General features: G+C 43.3%; 1 protein-coding gene across 9 annotated transcripts in view; it reads right to left on the bottom strand.

The window, feature by feature from the left end:
* Window positions 1–348: 348 nt before the first annotated feature.
* LOC128058455 (RING finger protein 37) overlaps window positions 349–21,620 on the bottom strand; it is a 50,397-nt gene continuing 29,125 nt past the window's right edge. For 3 of the 9 annotated variants that reach the window (XM_052650933.1, XM_052650928.1, XM_052650931.1), the window contains 5 exons: window positions 18,677–18,766; window positions 9,497–9,591; window positions 7,124–8,312; window positions 3,655–3,816; window positions 349–1,270 (listed from right to left, as the gene is read on the bottom strand). In XM_052650933.1, the coding sequence (XP_052506893.1) occupies window positions 1,062–1,270; window positions 3,655–3,816; window positions 7,124–8,312; window positions 9,497–9,550 (1,614 nt within the window). In that variant the 5' untranslated portion in view covers window positions 9,551–9,591; window positions 18,677–18,766 and the 3' untranslated portion in view covers window positions 349–1,061. Of the gene's footprint in view, window positions 1,271–3,654; window positions 3,817–7,123; window positions 8,313–9,496; window positions 9,592–15,066; window positions 15,219–18,593; window positions 18,767–21,620 lie in introns of those variants that run through there. The other 6 variants (XM_052650932.1, XM_052650935.1, XM_052650930.1 and 3 more) reach the window with 4 other exon arrangements.

Genomic DNA, 21,620 nt, shown 5'->3' with positions numbered 1-21,620 from the left:
CCCCACACCTGTCCACAGGTGCTCGTGATGAAATCTCAAATACAAAATAAGAAGCATCGCTTCTCAGCTCCTCCTTCCCCAACATGCCCAGAAGGGAACAGAGAACAGCACACTGGATTTCCTCACTGACAGTCTCCCATGACTAGGACCGACTCCACACAGCAAACAGTTGTAGGAATGTATATTTTTCATAAAACAAAATTTTGAATGGAAAAAAAAGAAGATGCAGTCTATAAACAAGTATCTTTTCTGAAATAGGCCCCACACAGAAAAGGTACACCCCCCTCAGAGGGCAGTGCAGCCCTGCCAACGTGCAGCTAAGCCAGGGTCACCCACCAAGGGGGCTGCTCAGCCCTCTCCGTCGGCGTGCATGTCCACCCACAGACCCTCCTGCATCAGAGGCACCTGTCCCTTCAGGTCACTGACCCACATTATGGTCCAACAGGGTTGCAGTGACTGCTCACAGCTGCCCTAGGACAGTTCCACTCTGTGTGGGTGCAGTGGGGGACAGGAGTATGACGACACAGACGAGAGGAAGTCCACGGCAGGCGTCAGCCATCGCTTTATTAAGGCTCAGAGTGGTATGCCAGTCAGAGGGGCTGAGTCATTCACTCCACAGATCCTTGCCGCACTCCACTTGTGGGTGACACTGAAGGTGGAGGCTCTCTCTGAGATCCGGAGCCACACTCAGATCCGCCTTGGAGGATGAGACGTGTGTGCAGAGAATGTGGCTCAGAGCGTGGGGCTGGCTCTAGCAGACCCTGGGCTCTGGCAGGGAGGCAGTGGAGGGCAGGGACACCTCCCCAATCCCTCCCAGCCCGAACTATGGCTTTGCTATCCTATCGCCACTTGAGTGGGTGTGGAGGGCCCTTTCCCCACCCGTCACTCCGTAGGCCCACGTGCTACACTGTGGGAGGAGACAAAGGGAAAGCCCTGGAGAAAGCAGAGCAACCCCCCACCCTGTGCCTGGGACCAGGCCAGACCTCAGGAGCTTTGAGCCCCCCAGTCACTCCTCCTCAGCTCCTCCCAGCGATGGGTCTTCTCAGGTTGAAGCTGGTCACTCAGAAGTGAACCCGCAGAATGTCCTGGCTGGCGAATGGCTGCTGGCAGGCTGTGCATGTCATGGCCGGGGAGCGCTGCTTCTCGCTCAGGCAGGGCCGGCACAGGAGGTGACCACAGGGAAGCTGGTACGCAGGCTCCCTTTTGAAGTAGGGAGAGAACACTCTTTTGCAGGATGTGCATTCAGGGCCCAGGCTGCTCCCAGACTGCTCTGGTGAATCAGGGAGGAAAACAAACCAGGGTTAGGGAAAGTGGTCCCCGGTCCAGACTCCATCTGGGAGGCAGGGCATGTGCCTGGAGTAGAATAAGAAGCTTCTCTACCCTGCACCCTGCAGCAGCCTGGCTTCCTCCCTCCCTAGGTCACCCCTTACTGATCAGGGAGGGGAGGGTTTCAGGGAGCCTGAGAATCTTGGGAACCTCCTCTCGATCATCAGTGCTCCAATGAATGCTCAAGAAAAGCTGGCTTTCGAGGGCTGCTGGGCAGCACTGGGCCCTGCCTGTGGCTCTCCAGCAAGATGGACTTTCCCCTGGATAGGCTGCCAAGGTCAGAGCAAGGCACAAGCTCACCCTGACAACCTTGATAAACTGCAAGAAAGGTGAGATGTGACAAGCAGAGGAAAAAGCAAAATATGGTGTGATATACCCGGGCTGAGCATGTCAACAGGGGACAGAGATCACCAGAGGGGTAGGGCTGAGGTCTGTCTGTGGCAGATCTGCCTGCTGAACCTGGCCCTGCATCACTGGAGCCCTGGAGCCCAGCAGCTCCCCTCCCAACCCGTCCGTCAACCCCCTTCTTGTGCTTCAGGCTCTCCCCTTCATGCTTCCCACAAGGTTTCCTGAATGAAGGCCACAGTGGGCAGGTCCTGCCACCCCTCCTCCCCAAGCTATACCTGCCGCTCTTCCTTCTCTCATGGCCCTTGTCTAGGGTTGTTGCTCTCTCTCCATCAATCCATACCCACCTGGAGAGGGCAAGGATGGCTTCTTGGGTGAAGAGCCATAAGAATGAAAAGGAGCCAGCCATGCATGAGGTGAAAGAGATATCACGTACAAAGAGAGGCTGGTCCATTAAAGACACAGAAAAGACAAGAGGTGTGATGCGAAAGCGTGCGGCTTCGAGAGTCTGGCAGAACATGCAAGACCTCACAGGCAGCAATTTCTACTTCATTCAAAGTTCAAAAGGATATCTTGGAAGAATTCTAAGAAGTGGAATACCATGATCCGGCTGACATTATAAGAAGATCCTGAAGGCTCTGTGAAGAGGACAGGCAGGGTAAGGGTGACTGCAGAGGAGCAGCAGAGGCTGCTACAGGAATCTGGGGGAGCAGCGCAGGAGCCAGGGCAAGGTGGCAGCAAGAGTGATGGAGCAGAGAGGACCTCCCTAAGATCTACTTTGGAGGAGTGGAAAAAGGACCTGAAGATGAACAGAATGTCAGGAATGTTGACGGAAACCAAGGATGACCTCCCATGTTATGGGCTTGACTACAGGGTAGAAGATGCTTGCTCTTTACCAGTGACTGGATGATGGGGGTGCTTTGGAGGCACCTGCAGTTCTGAGTTAGAAATTCACTTAAGATATCCATGAGTTTCCCCTATAGGGGTGCCAAGTAGCTCGAAGGGAGGTCAGGGTCTGAGTTCCAAGAAGAGGCAGGAGCTATAGGTGAACATGGGCAGTCACTGGCCAAGTGGGCTCTCACTTGAGTGACACAGAGCATAGCGAAAAGGGTCCAAGACCAGAGTCTGGAAGAAAAGAAAGCATCAGCAATGGAAACTGAAGAGATACTGTTGAAAATTGGAGAAAAAGAGCATAACATCTGGAAGGCCAAGACAGAAGGTGTTTCAGGAAGGAGGGAGAGGGGAGCCACAATAAACGCTGCCAAGAAGGTGAGTGACCATCAAATCTGGGGTTATGGAAACTGCTAGCCACCTGGATGAGACAGGTTCTGGGAATGATCAGGATGGAACCATAATCAGAGAAACAGGGAAGTGGGGACAAGAGGCAGAAAAGGTAAGCTGGCCTGGGATCCAAGCAATGAGAACAAACTCAGTTTAGACAGGCAAGAGGAAGAAAGTGTACACCTTATCATTAGCCCCACCAGATTTCACCTTGTAAAAAGTGCCCCAGGCTCTCTTGCTTTATATCCTGACTAGTCTATCATCCATTGTGGTCCCAAGTTCATTTTAGGCAAAACTTGAATCAGTAAGCTACCACTGTTGTAAGATGCTGGCTAATAGGCAGGGATGAAGACGGCATACTCAACTAGAAATTACTCTCCACATTTACATAAAGTACCACAGATGTCAGATGGGAGACAGACTACATTAAAAAAAAAAAAATGGAGAAACAAACAAATGTCCTCAGGACAGAGTAATTAACCTTAGATCTTACCAAAATCACCAAGCCCCAACACCCCAGAATTACTAGGAATTAAATAGAGAAAGCCTTTCCTGTGAAGAGTTACACTTCATAGGCAAATCCCCCTAGAAAAGGAACGGCCTGGCTGTTGGAACTAGGGGAGCCTGGGTGTGGAGGTCCAGAGTCCCAGAGGCATGGCCCAGTGTTCTGTTCAAGGGTCTGAGGAGACGGACAGCTCTTACCTGAGCTGGTGCCGGGCCGCCAGGAAGTACTGCCCCCTCTTGTGCTGAGGTGCTGGAGCTGTCCCCTGGTCAGCCGAGATGTGAAGGAGGGCATGGAGCCAAGGGTTGATGTCAAGGCAATTTCCAAGCTTTGCGACAGTTTTTGCTCATGGGACACTGGGCCTGTTAAGAGATACACAGACCATAATATCCAGAGAGAGTTCTGGCAAAAGAGAAAACCAAAACACAAAGTCCTCTGAAGACCACAAAATAGTGTTTCTTCTCCTTCTTTTAAAAATATTCTCATTTTATTTATTTACTTGTCCTTGGCCAAGCCACACAGCGTGAGGGATCTCACTTCCTCGACCAGGGATAGAACATGTGAGCCCTGCAGTCCAAGTGTGGAGTCCTAACCACTAGACTGCCAGGGAAGCCCCACAGAATGAATGGTACTTTTAACTTCAAATAGACACAGACATAAAGAAAGTCCTCCCTAGTTTCCACTAATAGACTGTGATAACAGGATAGCAGGAGGTAAAGCCCTGGTGTTCCTGGCAGTTCTTACCCATCTCACATTGCTTTCAGGATTCCTGGGCTCTCTGCCAGCTTTCCTCCTCTTGTACAAATTACTGGGCAGGCCTGGGCCACCTAGTGGCTCATCTGCAGAACTGCACCCTACTTTCCGAAGTGTCCCTACTTGCCAAGGAAATAACTGGGGTAAGCAAATGCCCAGCCTGGTAACCCTGCTCCTTGTCCCCACTCCCTCCTCAACAGCCTTAGTCTCCTCGTTCCCATCTGCTAGTTCCTCAGCTCTTCAGGGCAGGGCCACTGGCCTCCACTCTTTCGGTGTTCCAATCTTCTTGCCTCCGTAGGTAAAGCAAAGCAGTTATTACGGAGTGGAATAATGAAGACCTCTCTACCCATTTCACTATCTAGAGGGCCTTCTCTGGATATGGGCTAAGGGTGAAGGCAGCAGGGGATGGGGACAGCTGCCCAAAAAAGAACCCAGAGATTTGCCAGATAGCAGGATTCCCCAAAGTGGTATACTAAAAGTACCCCAAAGTAGGGAGCAGAATGTTTGTTCTACAGTATGTAGGATATAGGCTATCAGCCTGAGGCCTTGAAGGAGCACTAGTCAGCGTGCTCCTGTGTCACCAACAGACCTCTTGAGGCTAACACCAATGGAGACGTCCACAAATATCAAGGTCTAAGCACCTTTCTCTTTATCTTGCCCCACTGCACCTCAGAGGCTTCCAGGAGTTTCTGGGAGTCTTGTTAACTAAAATTTACACTCAAAGTCAGAGAAGACACAGACGTAATCTTTAAATTACAATCATGTAACCCTTTTAGACTAAGAGAGGAACTTTAAAGAATGGTAAAATCTAAACGGACTAGTTTTCATAAGAAAAAAAAAGTTGTCAGAGCTTTCTCCAAAAGCACCAAGCACTGACAATCACAGGGGAATTTTCCCAACATGCCAAGTGTAAATGATTCTAAAACTATTAAGTTGTTCCAGAGTTTAGAAAAGGAGAATTTCCTAATTCTTATGGAACAAATCATCGAAACCAAAACCTGACCAAAGATGGTGTGCCCTTGTGCACACACACACCCAACTGCAGTTCAGTCTCATTAATGAATGCAAAAATCCGAAATAAAAACACTAGCAAACAGAACCAAGAAGCACACTAAAAGAATGAACAAACGAAGCTTCTTACAGGACTATAATAATAGTTCAATATTAAGAAGCCTGCTAGTATACCTCACAGCATTATCATTGTTGTTCAGTCGCTAAGTCGTGTCCAACTCTTCGTGACCCCATGGACTGCAGCACGCCAGGTTTCCCTGTCCTTCACTATCTCCCAGAGTTTGCTCAAACTTATGTCCATTGAGTCAGTGATGCCATCCAACCATCTCATCCTCTGTTGCCCTCTTCTCCTGCCCTCAATCTTTCCCAGCATCAGGGTCTTTTCAAATGAGTCAGCTCTTTGCATCAGGTCAAAGGATTGGAGTTTCAGCTTCAGCCTCAGTCCTTCCAGTGAATATTCAGGGTTGATTTCCTTTAGGATTGACTGCTTTGATCCCCTTGCTGTCCAAGGGATTTGAAAAAGTCTTCTCCAGCATCACAATTTGAAAGCATCAATTCCTCGGCACTTAGCTTTCTTTATGGTCCAACTCTCGCATTCATACATGACTACTGAAAAAACTACAGCTGTTACTATATGGATCTTTGCTGGCAAAGTGATGTCTCTGCTTCTTAATATGCTGTCAAGGTCTGTCATGGCTTTTCTTCCAAGGAGCAAGCACCTTTTAATTCTGTGACTGCAGTCACCATCCACAGTGATTCTGGAGCCCAAGAAGATAAAATCTGCCACTGTTTCCACTTTTTCCCCCTCAACAGATATACAAATATGCCATGAAATGATGGAACCAGATGCCATGAAATTAGATTTTTGAATGTTGAGTTTTAAGCCAGCTTTTCATTCTCTTCTTTTAACCCTCATCAACAGGCTCTTTAGTTCTTCACTTTCTGCCATTAGAGTGATACCATCTGCCTATCTGAAGTTGAAGATTTCTCCTGGCAGTCTTGATTCCAGCTAGGTGATACAGTGGAAAAGAATTCGCAGGCCAATGCAGGAGACTTAGGAGATGTGGGTTTGACCCCTGGGTCAGGAAGATCCTTTGGAGTAGGAAATCACAACCTACTCCAGTATTCTTGCCTGGAAAATTTCATGGACAGGAGGGCCTGGTGGGCTACAGTCCATGGGGTTGCAAAGAGTCAGACTTGACTGAGCATGTACAAGGATGTGAGTAAGAATATGGCACAATATCAATCACTTTGCTGCATTAAAAGGTCTAATGATGAAAAATCATAGTATCATCTCGACTGATATTGAAAAGGCATCAGACAAAATTCAATCTTGGATAAAAATAATGAATAAAATAGGAATCACTGGTGCGGAAAAGTGTCTGAAGCCCCCAATGACTCCACCTCCTGATACTCATGTCCTTTGAGTGTGAACTGGATTCAGTGACTTGCTTGCTACAGAATACAATAAAAGTGATGTCACTCTGTGATTAGCTTCTACAAGACTGACTTCCACTTATTTGCACAGGCTGGTTTATATAGCTACCATGTTGTTTGCTGCCCTTGAGAAGCCCACGTGGCACGGAATTGAGGGCAGAATCCAGCCACCAGACAAAAAGGAAGTGAAGCCCGCAGCACAACAGTTTAGCAAGGAACTTAATCCTTCCCTTGAGATGGCTGCAGCCCTGCCCACACTTTGATGGCAGCCTTGAGAGACCCTAAAGCAGACAATCCAGCTCAGCGATGCCTGGATCCCTGAGGGAGAAGCTATAAATGTGTGATTCTTTAAGCTAGTAAATTTTGGTTTAATTTAAGCTGGCAAAGCACAAAACAAAATGCCAGTGCCAAGGGTCACCCAGGAGGAGTAGAGACAACAACAGGCTTGGACACAGGACAGGGCATTACCTGTTGAGCAATCCATGAGCTCATTGGCAGCTTTCATTTTCTTAGCAGTGTGCTCTGAGGTAGAGGGTGAGGCCAGAAGGCTTGTGGTAGAAAAACAGGAAGCATTTAAGCCAAGGCTACTGTCTGGGCCATGTTCGGCCTGCTCCATCTTCCTTTTCCGAGAGGGCAGAGCAATGGAAGAAGGGGTCACTGCCAATGCAGTCTGTGCTCTCCCGAGCAGGTGGCAGCCGGGGATGGAGTGCTGAAGCAGGAAATGGTCGATCCGCGCCTTCAAGGAGGGGTGAGGCAGGGGCTGGGAGTGTGGAGTAAAGGCTACTCCTGTGAAAGGGTCACTGGGCACTCGGCCCCATGTGGCTTCACTGCGGTTACACTTCTCTAGTGTGCTCTGGTCAATGACCTTGCCTGAGGGCAGCAGCATAGGGAAAGGCATGATCTCCAGGGTGATGGGATCTAAGAACTCTTCAGGTATATCTCGAATTACCTCAGCCAGCTCCTGTAGGCTAGAGGGGGCCTGCTGGCCCTCAGACTGGCCCCCGGAATCACAGTCACTCTCCATGGGCAACGCTGGGGCCTGTAAAGACAAGTCCTGAGGGAGGCTCTCTGAGGCAACCAGCAGGACACTGTCTATCACTTCCTGAGAGCAGGTTTTGGCTGGCTGACCCCATACCTCCAACCGCTTGATACAAGGGACACCACCACCTGTCACATGGGTGATACAGATCTTGAGATGGGCCACATGACTTAGAGAAAGAGCCCCTTTATTCCAGAGCTCTTGGGCCACAACAGCAGGGGAAGGGAGTGTGGCTTCCACTGGGCCAAAAGGTGGCCTGGCCTTGAAGCCCCTGTGGCTAAATACCACTTGGCTCTGGTTTTTCAACAAGACTTTGCCCACCAAAGTGAACGCTTCCTTGTTCAGAATGGATAGCTCATCCGGGTCTGGGGTTCGGCACTCAGGGGTATTCCAAGATGCTCTGCTGGATAAGGCCGATGTGTACATTTCCAGGCCAGTGACATTCTGGCTTCCCCCAGCTGAGAGATCCATGTTAATCCTACAGATTTCCACATTGAAGGGAAAGGAAACTGTCACACAGACTGGTGGCTTAATGAAATACTCTGTCCTAAAACCATGACTTCTCTTTGCCAGGTCTTCAGAGATGAGATTTTCTACTTCATAGCCATCAGCTGATATCTAGATTTAAGGACAAAAATGAGTCACATTGATTTGATGAGCTCTAAATCAAGGTGAGTTTTCAAGAACTTGTCACTTCTAGTAAAACTCTAAAGAAAATCTGAAGGTCCTCATGAAATTTCCTCTATTATATCAAATTTTCCTGGGTTTTCCTTTTCTTTTTTTGGCATGCGTCCAAGATCAGACGAAAGGCTGAGGGCAACTGTGCCCCTAAATACTCCCCATCCTTAAAAAACGAGCAACAAAACTGCCTAACCAACCAAAATCCCTTCAAAATAACGTCTCTATGAAAGAGCAGCAGATATACAAGCTTTTTTTAATCTTATTTTTAAATTTCAGAGGATGAAAAAGTACAGATTTAGGGGGAGATGAAGATGTACACTGAAGTTTCCAATTTTGTATTTGGACTCCATCAATTGTAACAGTTTCCCCAGGAAGGCACAACAAAGGACCTTCTTGCAAATCTTTGAATGATGAAACTGGGGGAAAAAAGTTTGCATAGGAACAAGGACCACAAAAGACTGGGAAATTTAAAACAGTGAATGTGCTAAGGGTGAGAGTATTTGTAGCTTTTTCTCCCTCTTACTATTTCCAATACTTGTCATAACCAATGGAAATTTTAAAGTGTCACTGTCTGAAGGAGTCAGCTTAATAATCTGGGAACCTGAAATAATGTGCTGCATGCAGAAATTCCAAACTCGCGAGAAGTTCAATTCTCCCCTTGGAGTTTCCTTACTCCCTGCTCTGGACTGTGGAAACATACCCTCCTTTGCACAAACAGGGAAGCAGCTTAATTCAAATAATAAAGCACAAGGAATCCATATAACAAATATAAGCCATTATTTCTAGCATGAGAAGTTAGCAAGAACAGCAGCGAGAGAATTTCCACCTTCACTCTGACCTTGAGTGAAATTAAAATTTATCATCAATGATAAATTGATGAGAACTGGAAAGAAGAGAACCCTCCACAAAATGAGTCACAACTCAGCTTGAAACAGTGCTGTCTGACTTTAGAGGTGCAGCCTGACCCATGCTTACCTGACTATCATCTGGTAGACTCTGAAACGATGAGGGTGAAAGCACATTAAGCCTGAACTGTCTTAATATACAAGGCAGGAAATGGGGGAAAACGTGAAAAACAGATGTCATTTATTTATTTATGTGTATATACTTGTTCTGTTTACCTTGTTGCAGTAAATTCTTGGTCTGAACTGTGGGAGGCAAAGATTTATTACCATCTTTATGGCTGAAAGGATAGCTTCCAAGCATCAGAAATAGCCTTAAATGAAAAAATAAAACTTAATATTAGACAAGTTAAAATTCAAATCTAAGGTCTTAGGAGTTGATTCCTAAGAGATGACAGTTAAACAGAATAACAACAAAAATGTAACAAACATACACTCTCATGGTCTATATTTATTCTCTTTCTATACAACACGCGATGATTACAAGGGAGATTTTTTTTGCAGATTGTGTGGTTCGGTTCTCTAGCTGACAGTTGTTCTAAAGCTCCAGTGGAAGCAAGGGCCTATCAGTTCTGCAAGGAGCTCCCAACAGGAAAGGGAGGGTCAAAAGTAGATGCTGCTGCTGCTGCTAAGTCACTTCAGTCATGTCCGACCCTGTGCGACCCCATAGATGGCAGCCCACCAGGCTCCCCCGTGCCTGGGATTCTCCAGGCAAGAACACTGGAGTGGGTTGCCACTTCCTTCTCCAATGCATGAAAGTGAAAAGTGAAAGTGAAGTCGCTCAGTTGTGTCCAACTCTTCGTAACCTCATGGACTGCAGCCTACCAGGCTCCTCCATCCATGGGATTTTCCAGGCAAGAGTACTGGAGTGGGGTGCCATCGCCTTCTCCCAAAGGCAGATGAGCTCAAAGTAAAAAGAGGATTACTTGGCCAGAAGGTTTAGAATGAAAAGGGTCACAGAAAATAATCATAGTGGTGCTATGCATCTTTCATTTAACGCTTGTTAATGCAGTTATGTTTTATTAGAGTGAAAACAATTAGAAGAGTAAAAAATATTATTATTGAGAAATAGAAAATCTTAGAGTTGAAAAAACATCTTAAAAGAACATCTAGTTCAAATCCAACTGATCCTTGAACAAGGCAGGGATTAAGGGCATTGACCTTCCACACAACTGTCAAAAATCCACATATAACTTTATAGTCTGCCCTCTGTATTGATGGTTCCACATAAGTGAATTCAACCAACCTCAAATTGTGTGGTACTGTGGTATGTGTTTAGTGAAGAAAATCCATATAAAGTGGACCTGCACAGTTCAAGCCTGTGCTGTTTAAGGGTCAGCTGTAGTCATTTTGATGACCAATATCCAGGGAAAGGGAAATCGATGAAGGAGGTCAAAAAGTACAAACTTCTACTTAAAAGAGAAGGTCTGGAGATGTAAAATACAACATGGTGACTACAGTTAACAATACTGTATTGCATATATGAAAGCTCCCAAGAGAGTAGACCTTAAAAGTTTTCAACACATACAAAAAAATGTAACTACAACCAGACCACCTGACCTGCCTCTTGAGAAATCTGTATGCAGGTCAGGAAGCAACAGTTAGAACTGGACATGGAACAACAGACTGGTTCCAAATAGGAAAAGGAGTGCGTCAAGGCTGTATACTGTCACCCTGCTTCTTTAACTTCTATGCAGAGTACATCATGAGAAACGCTGGGCTGGAAGAAACACAAGCTGGAATCAAGATTGCCGGGAGAAATATCAATAACCTCAGATATGCAGATGACACCACACTTATGGCAGAAAGTGAAGAGGAACTAAAAAGCCTTTTGATGAAAGTGAAAGAGGAGAGCGAAAAAGTTGGCTTAAATCTCAACATTCAGAAAGCGAAGATCATGGCATCAGGTCCCATCACTTCATGGGAAATAGATGGGGAAACAGTGGAAACAGTGTCAGACTTTATTTTTTGGGGGTGCTCCAAAATCACTGCAGATGGTGACTACAGCCATGAAATTAAGACACTTACTCCTTGGAAGAAAAGTTATGACCAACCTAGATAGCATATTCAAAAGCAGAGACATTACTTTGCCGACTAAGATCCGTCTAGTCAAGGCTATGGTTTTTCCAGTAGTCATGTATGGATGTGAGAGTTGGACTGTGAAGAAGGCTGAGCACCAAAGAATTGATGCTTTTGAACTGTGGTGTTGGAGAAGACTCTTGAGAGTCTCTTGGACTGCAAGGAGATCCAACTAGTCCATTCTGAAGGAGATCAGCTCTGGGATTTCTTTGGAAGGAATGATGCTAAAGCTGAAACTCCAGTACTTTGGCCACCTCATACAAAGAGTTGACTCATTGGAAAAGACTTTGAGGCTGGGAGGGATTGCGGGCAGGAGGAGAAGGGGATGACAGAGGATGAGATGGCTGGATGGCATCACTGACTCGATGGACGTGAATCTGAGTGAACTCCAAGAGTTGGTGATGGACAGGGAGGCCTGGCGTGCTGTGATTCATGGGGTCGCAAAGAGTCGGAGACGACTGAGCGATTGAACTGAACTGAACTGAGGTGACAGATATTAGCTAAGCTTGTTATGGTAACCATTTCACTATATATATATATATATATGTATATATATATATATATATATAATCATTATGTTGTACCCCTTAAACTATACAAAGTTATGTGTCAATTATAGCTCAATAACACTGAAAGAAAGAAAATGACTAATATACTAATGTCCAACAGCCTTTGTTATATTCTCTATAGAGAAGCAGGGAAGCCATTAGAAACATCCCTCCCAGGGGCAAGCCTCTCCAATGGATCTGAACTCCACTGAACTCCATGGCTGGAAAGGCCAGCCATTCCATGCTTTCCCATCTAACACACAAGGCCACGAAAAACTCCCAGTAGGGACAGGGCCACTCTGCAGTCTTTGTGTTGTCGTGCTCAGTAGGGGCTACTTGCAGAGGCCAGGCACATTGGGCATTCTGCAACATTTTAGTAAGCAGCTTCTGCACAATGAAGTTCTGCCATGAGACTTTTGAAGGCTTGTTATCTCAGCTTAGCCCCTATGTCTGTCCTACATATGAACACAAAATATTTTCTAACATGGTTTTAATACATGTAGAATTTTCTAAGAAGGGAACTTCCATGTAAATTATAGGAAGAACATAGTTCATTTACTTCAGGTTTTTACCAACAGGAGTTCACTTCTGAAAACCACATCACTGAGAGAAATGCTAATATATCTGACAGTCCACATTTGTAGCAGTCTGCATTCTAGGTGATTCTATATGTTGGTAAAAGCTTTTGATTACCTTTTTTTTTGGCCATGCCAAGAGGCTTATGGGATATTAGTTCCCCAACCAGGGATAGAATCTGTGCCCAAGCAGTGAAAGAGCCAAGTCCTAACCGCTGAGCCACAAGGGAATTCCCTTGATTACTCCTGTATGCCTTCCAGTATGGTTATATCCAAACATTCACACATGAGAATAAATTTTCACACTTTAAAATGTCTACTTTAAATTACTATTAAGTCTTTTGTGTGCACACATATGTGTTTGTTTTACAACTACATAGTAAGGTTATATTATCTTTGACTTTAAATTCAGGACAGTACATTACAAAATATGTATTATTAAAAGAGAGAGATGAATCTGATGGAGTAGAAAATCCTTGGCCTAAAGTCTCCCAGTCTTTCTTCAGAACCTGTCCTGAAAACTCCTTGTTCTTCTCATTTCTGGAGGCATACATGCCGTCTCTTTGCCAGCTTTCTAGAATCTGTCCTGGAATCAACATGGACTGTTGACAGAACTCCTTTTTTGGAAGATTGTTTTAATGTTTGCAGGCTTTTAACATCCCTGTTCTCCATAATAACTCAAAAATTAGTATCTAAGGAATTACATCTCCAAATATTCTCAGGGCCCTTGTATGTGCCTCCTTTTGGTCAGGAAACTAGAACTCATTGAGAACAGCATTTCCTTAAATTCTCCCACCCAAGTAGGGCAGTGGCTTCTTGTTAACTTTTTGTTTTGTTTTAAATGAAAAATTAAGCCACTGAGTTAAGTTTAATACAGAAGTATTAAAATGATTATATAGGGCTTCCCAGGTGACACTAGTGGTAAAGAACCCATCTGTCAATGCAAGTTAGATGTAAGAGACCTGGGTTCGATCTCGTGGTCAGGAAAATCCCGTTGGAGGGCATGGCAATCCTCTCCAGTGTTCTTGGCTGGAGAATCCCATGGACAGAGAAGCCTGGCAGGCTGTAGTCTATAGGGCCGGACAGTTGAATACGACTGAAGCGTGATTATATACAATTATAAATGATTATATAGTTCAATCCAAGGAAACAAAACATTTCCAAGAAAGCAAGCCTAAGATTTGCCAAAGGAAAACAGATAATATGATATCAACAGATGGTGACAGGACCAATTTGCAAGTGCAGAACTAAGCTGGTCCTAGGTAAATTGGTGAAGTTAGCCAGCTCCAGCATTTGTGAGGGTTTTCTTTTCACTGCCACAAGCACTTGTCTCCTCCCTTCTTTGCCCTGATAGAAGATGACTTTGGTAAGAAAAAATAGAGATAGAAACTGTGTTATAATATCAAAATACTGAGAAGTGTTTCCTATTAGTAAGACAAATGCAATCATCTCTATCCCCACAGTTCACATGTTAGGTCTTTTCTCTGACTTTCAGAGAAAATAACAAACTCTGGCAGAGGTAACAATGTTAACCCATTGAGGTACTGATTTGATTCCTTAGTGGAAGGCACTGATTCCACTAAGATATACATTCCTCCTATCTCCTGTTACCTTCTTAGACATTTCACACTGTGGTCTTTTAACTTTGATTTATTTTTCCTATCATGATATTTATTTAGCTGAGAATATAAATGTCAGAATCAGAAGAAGCTGGGTAGGGGTCTTCTTGGAGTCATGATGAGGAGCTTTCCTGCGAATATGAAGATAAATGGAAAAGTCTTCAAAACTTATCTGAGTACCCAGTGTAGTAAATGGTAGCATGAGATGGAGTTGCTCAGATTTGACTACCCTCAGGACAACTGCCCTTTGCCTTTAGCCTGTGGCTTGGTTATCACCAGATACCTGTTCTTGTGACTGGACTTGAGAGATGACCAGGATGAAAAGGACAAGGGCTTTCAAACTTTTGCTATCTCATAACTTAAAAAAATTTCACTTCAGATACCTGAAAGTAGAGAATCGGACAGCCCTTCCAATCAGTGCAGTAATTTAAAAGAGTTATCTGAACTGTGTCTCAGCAAACACAAGGCTCACTCTTTTCGTGAGTCATTAGACCAAGACCCTCTAGTAGCAAAAACACAACTCTGGTTAGGGAAGCACATACACAAAATGACTTAGAAGAGGCCACTAGGGTTTGTTTGTTTATTTTAAGTATTTTTTAACACCCAAAGTATTTTGTATTGGGGTACAGCTGATTAACAACGCTGTGGTAGTTTCAGGTAAACAGCCATATACAGGCATCTATCCATTCTCCTCCAAAACCCTCTCCCCCACAGGCTGCCACATAACACTGAGCAAAGCTCCATATGCTATACAATAGGGCTTTGTTGGTTATCCATTTTAAATATAACAGTGTGTACATGACCATCCCAAAGTCCCTAGCTATCCCTTCCCCCACAGCAACCATAAGTTTGTTTTCTAAGTCTGTGAGTCTGTTTTGTAAGTAAGTTCATTTGTATCATTTCTTTTTAGACTCCACACACAAGGGGTGTCATATGATATTTCTCCTTCTCTATCTGACTTAACTTACTTCACTCAGTGTGACACTCTCTAGGTCCATCCATGTTGCTGCAAATGGCCTCATTCATTCTTTTTAACAGCTGAGTAATACTTCACTGTATATATGTACCACATCTTCATCCAGTCCTCTGTCGATGGACAGTTAGGCTGCCTCCATGTCTTGGCTATTGTAAAGAGTGCTGTAATGAACATTAGAGTGCATGTATCTTTTGGGGCCATGTTTTTCTCTGGATATATGCCCAGGAGTGGGATTGCAGGGTCAGGTGATAGCTCCATTTTTAGTTTTTTAAGGAACCTCCAAGTGGCTGCACCAATTTATATTCCCACCCACAGTGCAGTACGGTCCCCTTCTCGCCACACTCTCTCCAGCATTTGTTGCTTGTGGATTTTTTGATGATAGCCATTCTGACTGGAGTGAGGAATTTCATTGTAGTTTTAATTTGCATTTCTCTAATAACTAGCGAGCTGAACGCCAAAGAATTGATGCTTTTGAACTGTGGTGTTGGAGAAGACTCTTCAGAGTCCGTGGACTGCAAGGAGATCCAATCAGTCCATTCTGAAGGAGATCAGCCCTGGGATTTCTTTAGCAGGAATGATGCTAAAGCTGAAACTCCAGTACTTTGGCCACCTCATGCGAAGAGTTGGCTCATTGGAAAAGACTCTGATGCTGGGAGGGATTGGAGGCAGAAGGAGAAGGGGACGACAGAGGATGAGATGGCTGGATGGCATCACTGACTCGATGGACATGAGTCTGAGTGAACTCCAGGAGTTGGTGATGGACAGGGAGGCCTGGCATGCTGCGATTCATGGGGTCGCAAAGAGTCGGACATGACTGAGCGACTGAACTGAACTGAATAACTAGCGATGTTGAACATCTGTTCATGTGCCTATTGGCCATCTATATGTCCTCTTTGGAGAAAATCTATTCATGTCATCTGCCCATTTTTTAAGTGGGTTATTTTATTTTGATGCTATTAAGCATCATAAGCTGTTCGTAAATTTTAGAGACTAATCCCTTATTGGGAACATCATTTGCAAATATTTTCTCCCAATCTGTGGGTTGTCTACACATTTTATTATTTCCTTTGCTGTGCAAAAACTTTTGAGCTTAAGTAGGTCCCATATGTTTATTTTTGCTTTTATTTCCATTATTTGGGGAGATGGATCAAAAATGATGTTGCTGTGATTTATGTCAGAGTGGTCTGCCTTATGTTTTCCTCTAGGATTATACTGTCCAATCTCACATTTAGGTTCTTAATCCATTTTGAACTTATTTTTGTGCATGGAGTTAAGGACTGATCTAACTTCTTTTTTTTTACATGGGGCTGTCCAGTTTTCCCAGCACCCTTTGTTGAAGAGACTGTCTTTCCAACATTGTGTAGTTTTGCCTACTTTGTCAGAGATTAACTGACCATAGGTGCACAGGCTTATTTATGGGTTTACTATCCTGTTCCATTGATCTATATTTCTATTTTTGTGCCAGTACCATACTGTTTTGATGACTGTAACTTTGTAGTATAGCCTGAAGTCAAAGAGCCTGATTCCTCCAGCTCTATTTTTCAAGATTTGCTTTGGCTATTTGGGGTCTTTCGTGTCTCCATACAAATTCTGAGATTTTTTTTGTTCTCTATGAAAAATGCCATTGGTCATTTGACAGGGATTGCACTAAATCTATAGATTGCCTTGGGTAGTATAGTCATTTTGACAATACTGATTCTTCCAATCCATGAACATGGTGTATCTTTCCATCTGTTTATGTCTTCTTTGATTTCTTTCATCAGCATCTTACAGTTTTCAGAGTATAGGTCTTTTGTCTCTTTAGATAGGTTTATTCCTAAGTATTTTTCTTTATGATGCAATGGTAAATGGAATTATTTCTTGAATTTCTCTTTCTGATCGTTCATTGTTAGTGTATAGAAATGCAACTGATTTCTGTGTATTAATTTTATAACCTTAAACTTTACCAAATTCATTGATGAGTTCTAATAGTTTTCTGGTAGCATCTTTAGGGTCTTCTAAGTATAGTATCATGTCATCTGCAAACAGTGACAGTTTAACTTCTTTTCCAATTTGGATTCCCTTTACTTCTTTTTCTTCTCTGATTGACTGCTATAGCTAGGACTTCCAAAACTATGCTGAATAAAAGTGGTGAGTGGACATTCTTGTCTTGTTCCTGATCTTAGAGGGAATGCTTTCAGCTTTTCACCACTAATTATGAAACTAGCTGTAGGTTTGTCATATATGGCCTTTATTATGTTGAGGTATGTACCCTCTATACCCACTTTCTGGAAGGTTTTTATCATACATGGGCACTGAATTTTGTCAAAACCTTTTTCTGTATCTATTGAGATGATCATATGGCTTTTATTCTTCAATTTGTTGATATGGTGTATCACACTGATTTTTTGATGCTGAAACATCCTTGCATCTGTGGGATGAATCCCACTTGATCATGGCGTATGATCTTTTTAATGTATTGCTGGATATAGATTGCTAGTATTTTGTTGAGTATTTCTACATATATGTTCATCAGTGATACTGGCCTGTAATTTCTTCTTTTTGTGGTATCCTTGTCTGGTTTTGGTATTGGGGTGATGGTGGCCAGGAGAGGCCATAAGAGGTTTCATTCAATTTAAATCTTACCAACTGATTAGCTCTAAAATGGGTACTAATATCCTTATTTTGCAGATGAAAAAACTGAGACTCAAAGAAAGATAAAGGTAGGACTCAGATTCTAAATATTTCTAAACCACTCTGGTTATTGTCTACTTGGACACAATTTACCTTGAAGGATTAACCAGGAAGCTATATGGCTTAAAGTCAGATATTCTACGGATAACTTACAACCTTTTTCCCTCCTGTTACTTATATCTAGGTTTAGTATCAAAACCTAAAAAAAAATCAGTTCTTCCAAACTTACAATTAATGTGGCTATGCTCTTTTGTTGTTGTTTAATTGCTAAGTCACGTCTGACTCTTTTGTGACCCCATGGACTGTAGTCTACCAGGCTCCTCTGTCCATGGGATTTCCCAGGCAAGAATAATGGAGGGGATTGCCATTTTAATCTCCAGATCTTTCCAACTCAGGGATCAAACCCACATCTCCTGCATTGGCAGGCGGATTCTTTATCACTTAGCCATCAGGAAAACCCTGCAGCTATCCTCTACAATGCAGGAATTTAGAAACCTTGACTACTCTTTGCAACATCTGTTGAAGCATCTCACCTCATGAGGCTTCTCAACCTTCATGTATGCGTGCTAAGTTGCTTCAGTTGTTTCCAACTCTTTGTGACCTTATGGATGGTGCCAGGCTCCTCTATCCATGGGATTCTCCAGGCAAGGAGTGGGTTGCGATTCCCTTCTCCAGGGGATCTTCCTGACCCAGGCATGGAACCCGAGTCTCTTGTATCTCCTGCACTGGCAGGTGGGTTCTTTACCACTAGCGCCACCTGGCAGAGGTTAATTTCTAAGTCAACTATTAAAGCATATGGACCTGTATCTGACCAGACACAGCCTATCTGCTCTCCACAGCACTTACCAAAATCTAATTTGAGAAAATATTTATAGAGACTGTTCAGTCCATTCACAATGAATTCTTCTTAGTGCTGGCCTAAGTAGTACCTCTTGCCTCCTGCCTGGCTCCCCTGATGGCTGCTGCATTCATATCCCACACCACCATCTGACAGACTTCTTAGCAATGTGGATCCTCATCTGTAGCAAAAATAAATGTAACACATTTAGAAAAACTCAGTGGTGGATCTGTGAAGATTCACAGGACACCACAGTGGCACCACACATCAACTGAGAGCCATAATTTTAGTCTCTAAAATGTATTACTCCATTGAGCAGCTCCTCAGAGCAGTGTACTGAAGCATCCCCACGTTCATCCTAGCCATAACCATTACTGCATTCCTCGCCCCATTGCATATGCACGTGTGCGTGCTCAGTCATGTTCGACTCTGCAACCCCATGGACTGTAGCCTACCAGGCACCTCTGTCCATGGAATTTTCCAGGCAAGACTACTTGAGTGGGTTGCCACTTTCTCCTCCAAGGGATCTTCCATACCCAAGGATTGAACCTGTGTCTCCTGTGTTTCCTGCATTGGCAGGCAGACTCTTTACCACTACACCACCTGGGAAGCTCATATACTCTTTACCAAATATTTCATTGGTCTGTGTGGTTATTAGCAAGGAATTTTATATGAAACAGCTCTCTAAAGTTGTCAAAATGATCATTCTTTATTCTGCATGGTATCCTCTAGGACTCAAGAGAAAAATCTCTTTTTGGTCTCAGTATTAGAACAGTTGCTTCTTCCAATCAACTCAGTATTGTAAGTATGAATATGAATCATGTAATTGATAATGATCTTTACTTTGGCACTAGAAAACTCAGAATGAAATCTGTGGCCCAACCCTCAGATTTCTCTCTGCTTGAATTCTTCACTTATTTTTATGTAATGAGGTATGTTGTGAAAGCTACCTTAAAATCATTTTGGAAAAGGATGGGGTATAAATAATAAACCATCCTCTTTTAGGTGGACATTTTAGTTGTTTGCAACTTTTTACTATTACACTACTAAGATAAAAATTAAGCAGATTTTACCTTTTATTTATTTATTTTTTATGTTTACAGAGTTCCATCATTTATGAAACAGAGACTCTGTTTCTTTAAGACTGATCTCACAGAAAGCAGTAGAACAGTCATTTGGATGGCGAGGAGGTTAGTGGACCTGTGACTCTCAGGAACTTTCCTGCAGTGGCCACAGCTGGGGAAGGGGTGGTGTCCACCCTTTGGCTCTGTCTCCACCCTGCTCGAGGACCATCCTCTTGTGGTTCTGACCTCTCTGACCTTGGCCCTCGGGGGACCTCTTGACTTGGCTGTTGTCATTCCCGATTCATGGATCATGCCTCTTCCTAGAGAAACCTGAGAATTCCTCAAACTGGAAGCTTCAGATGCTCCAAGAGCAAACCAGTTAGTGCTTTGAATTCACATGTTAACAAACACGTTATTTAGCATCACTCCAAAAGAGTAACATGAATTACCTCTAACAGGTAGGAATATGGATGGATAGTTGTTGTTGTTTAGTGGCTAAGTTGTGTTCAACTCTTTTGTGACCCCATGGACTATAGCCCACCAAGCTCCTCTGTCCATGTAATTTTCCAGGCAAGAATACTGAAGTGGGTTGCCATTTCCTTCTCCAGATTTTTACCTTTTATACTGTTAATTTTTCTAACCAGTTACTGCATATTAGGAAAGCTTTTCATTTTGTATCCTTATTATGTATTTAGCTATTTTACTGAACTCATTGATTTTAACAAATTTTCAGGAATTTTGGGGGGGTTTCTACAATCTCAATGAGAGCCTCTTTCTTAAAATGGTAACTCTTATTTCTCTCATCTTACTATATTAGCTAGAACTGCCAGAATTACATGAAATAATATTAGAGTTGTCAAGCTTTTGCTCCCATTAGAAAATGCCTCTAGTTTTTAACATGATGCTGATTGTTAGACTGAAATATTATATGCTTTGGGGATTCCCAGGTGGCACTAGTGGTAAAGAACCCACCTGCCAATGCAGGAGACATAAGAGACCCAAGTTCGATCCCTAGGTGAGGAAGATCCCCTGGAGAAGGGTATGGCAATCCACTCTAGTATTCTTGCCTGGAGAATTCCACGGACAGAGGAGCCTGGCAAGCTACAGTCCACAGGGTCACAAAGAGTCAGACATGACTAAAGTGACTTAACATGTACATTATATGCTTTGAATTCTGATTGTCTCTATATATTGAGTTTTATTTTTCTTATTTGACAGATTAATGAGATATAACATATTTTACAATTTTAAGCCATTTTTTAATTCCTAATATAGGCTCTATTTGGTGGTAGAAAATTGTTCTTTAAATGTTTTTTAAACTCTACTAAATTTGATTGGTCAAATTAATTTTAGATGAAATATCATTGCACATGCATGTAATATTTACAAGCCCTATGCTAAGCACTGGAGTAGAGATAAAAATGAAATGGTTAAGTGGTGAAACTATTCTGTATGATACCGTAATAAATGGCATTACACATTTGTCAAAATCCACAGAATTGCACAATACAAAGAGTAAACCTTAATGTAAACTATGGACTTCAGTTAATAATAATACATCAATATTGGTTTATCAATTATAATAAATAAACCACACTTGTGAAAGATGTTAATAATAGGGAAACTATATGGAAGGAAGAGGATGTACATAGGAATTCTCTGATTCCCATTTCCCATCAAAAATTATTTGATCAATTTTTCTGTAAGCCTAAACCTGCTCTAAAAAATAGTCCAAAAACAATAATAAAAGTGGTAATAATAATAATAAAGAATGACTGGGGGACTTCCCTGGTGGTCCAGTGGTTAAGAATCAGCCTGCTAATGCAGGGGACACGGGGTCAATCCCTGGTCCAGGAAGATCCCTCATGACTTAGGGCAACTACTGAGCACTCTAGAGCCTGTGAGCCACAACACAAGAAGCCACCACAATGAGAAGCCCTCATACCACAACCAAAGAGTGGCCCCTGTTGC

This window comes from Budorcas taxicolor, chromosome 13 (assembly GCF_023091745.1).
Source record: "Budorcas taxicolor isolate Tak-1 chromosome 13, Takin1.1, whole genome shotgun sequence".
Classification (NCBI taxonomy): domain Eukaryota; kingdom Metazoa; phylum Chordata; class Mammalia; order Artiodactyla; family Bovidae; genus Budorcas; species Budorcas taxicolor.
The sequence above is the reverse complement of the archived record's forward strand: the minus strand, read 5'-3'. Positions and strand labels throughout refer to the sequence as shown.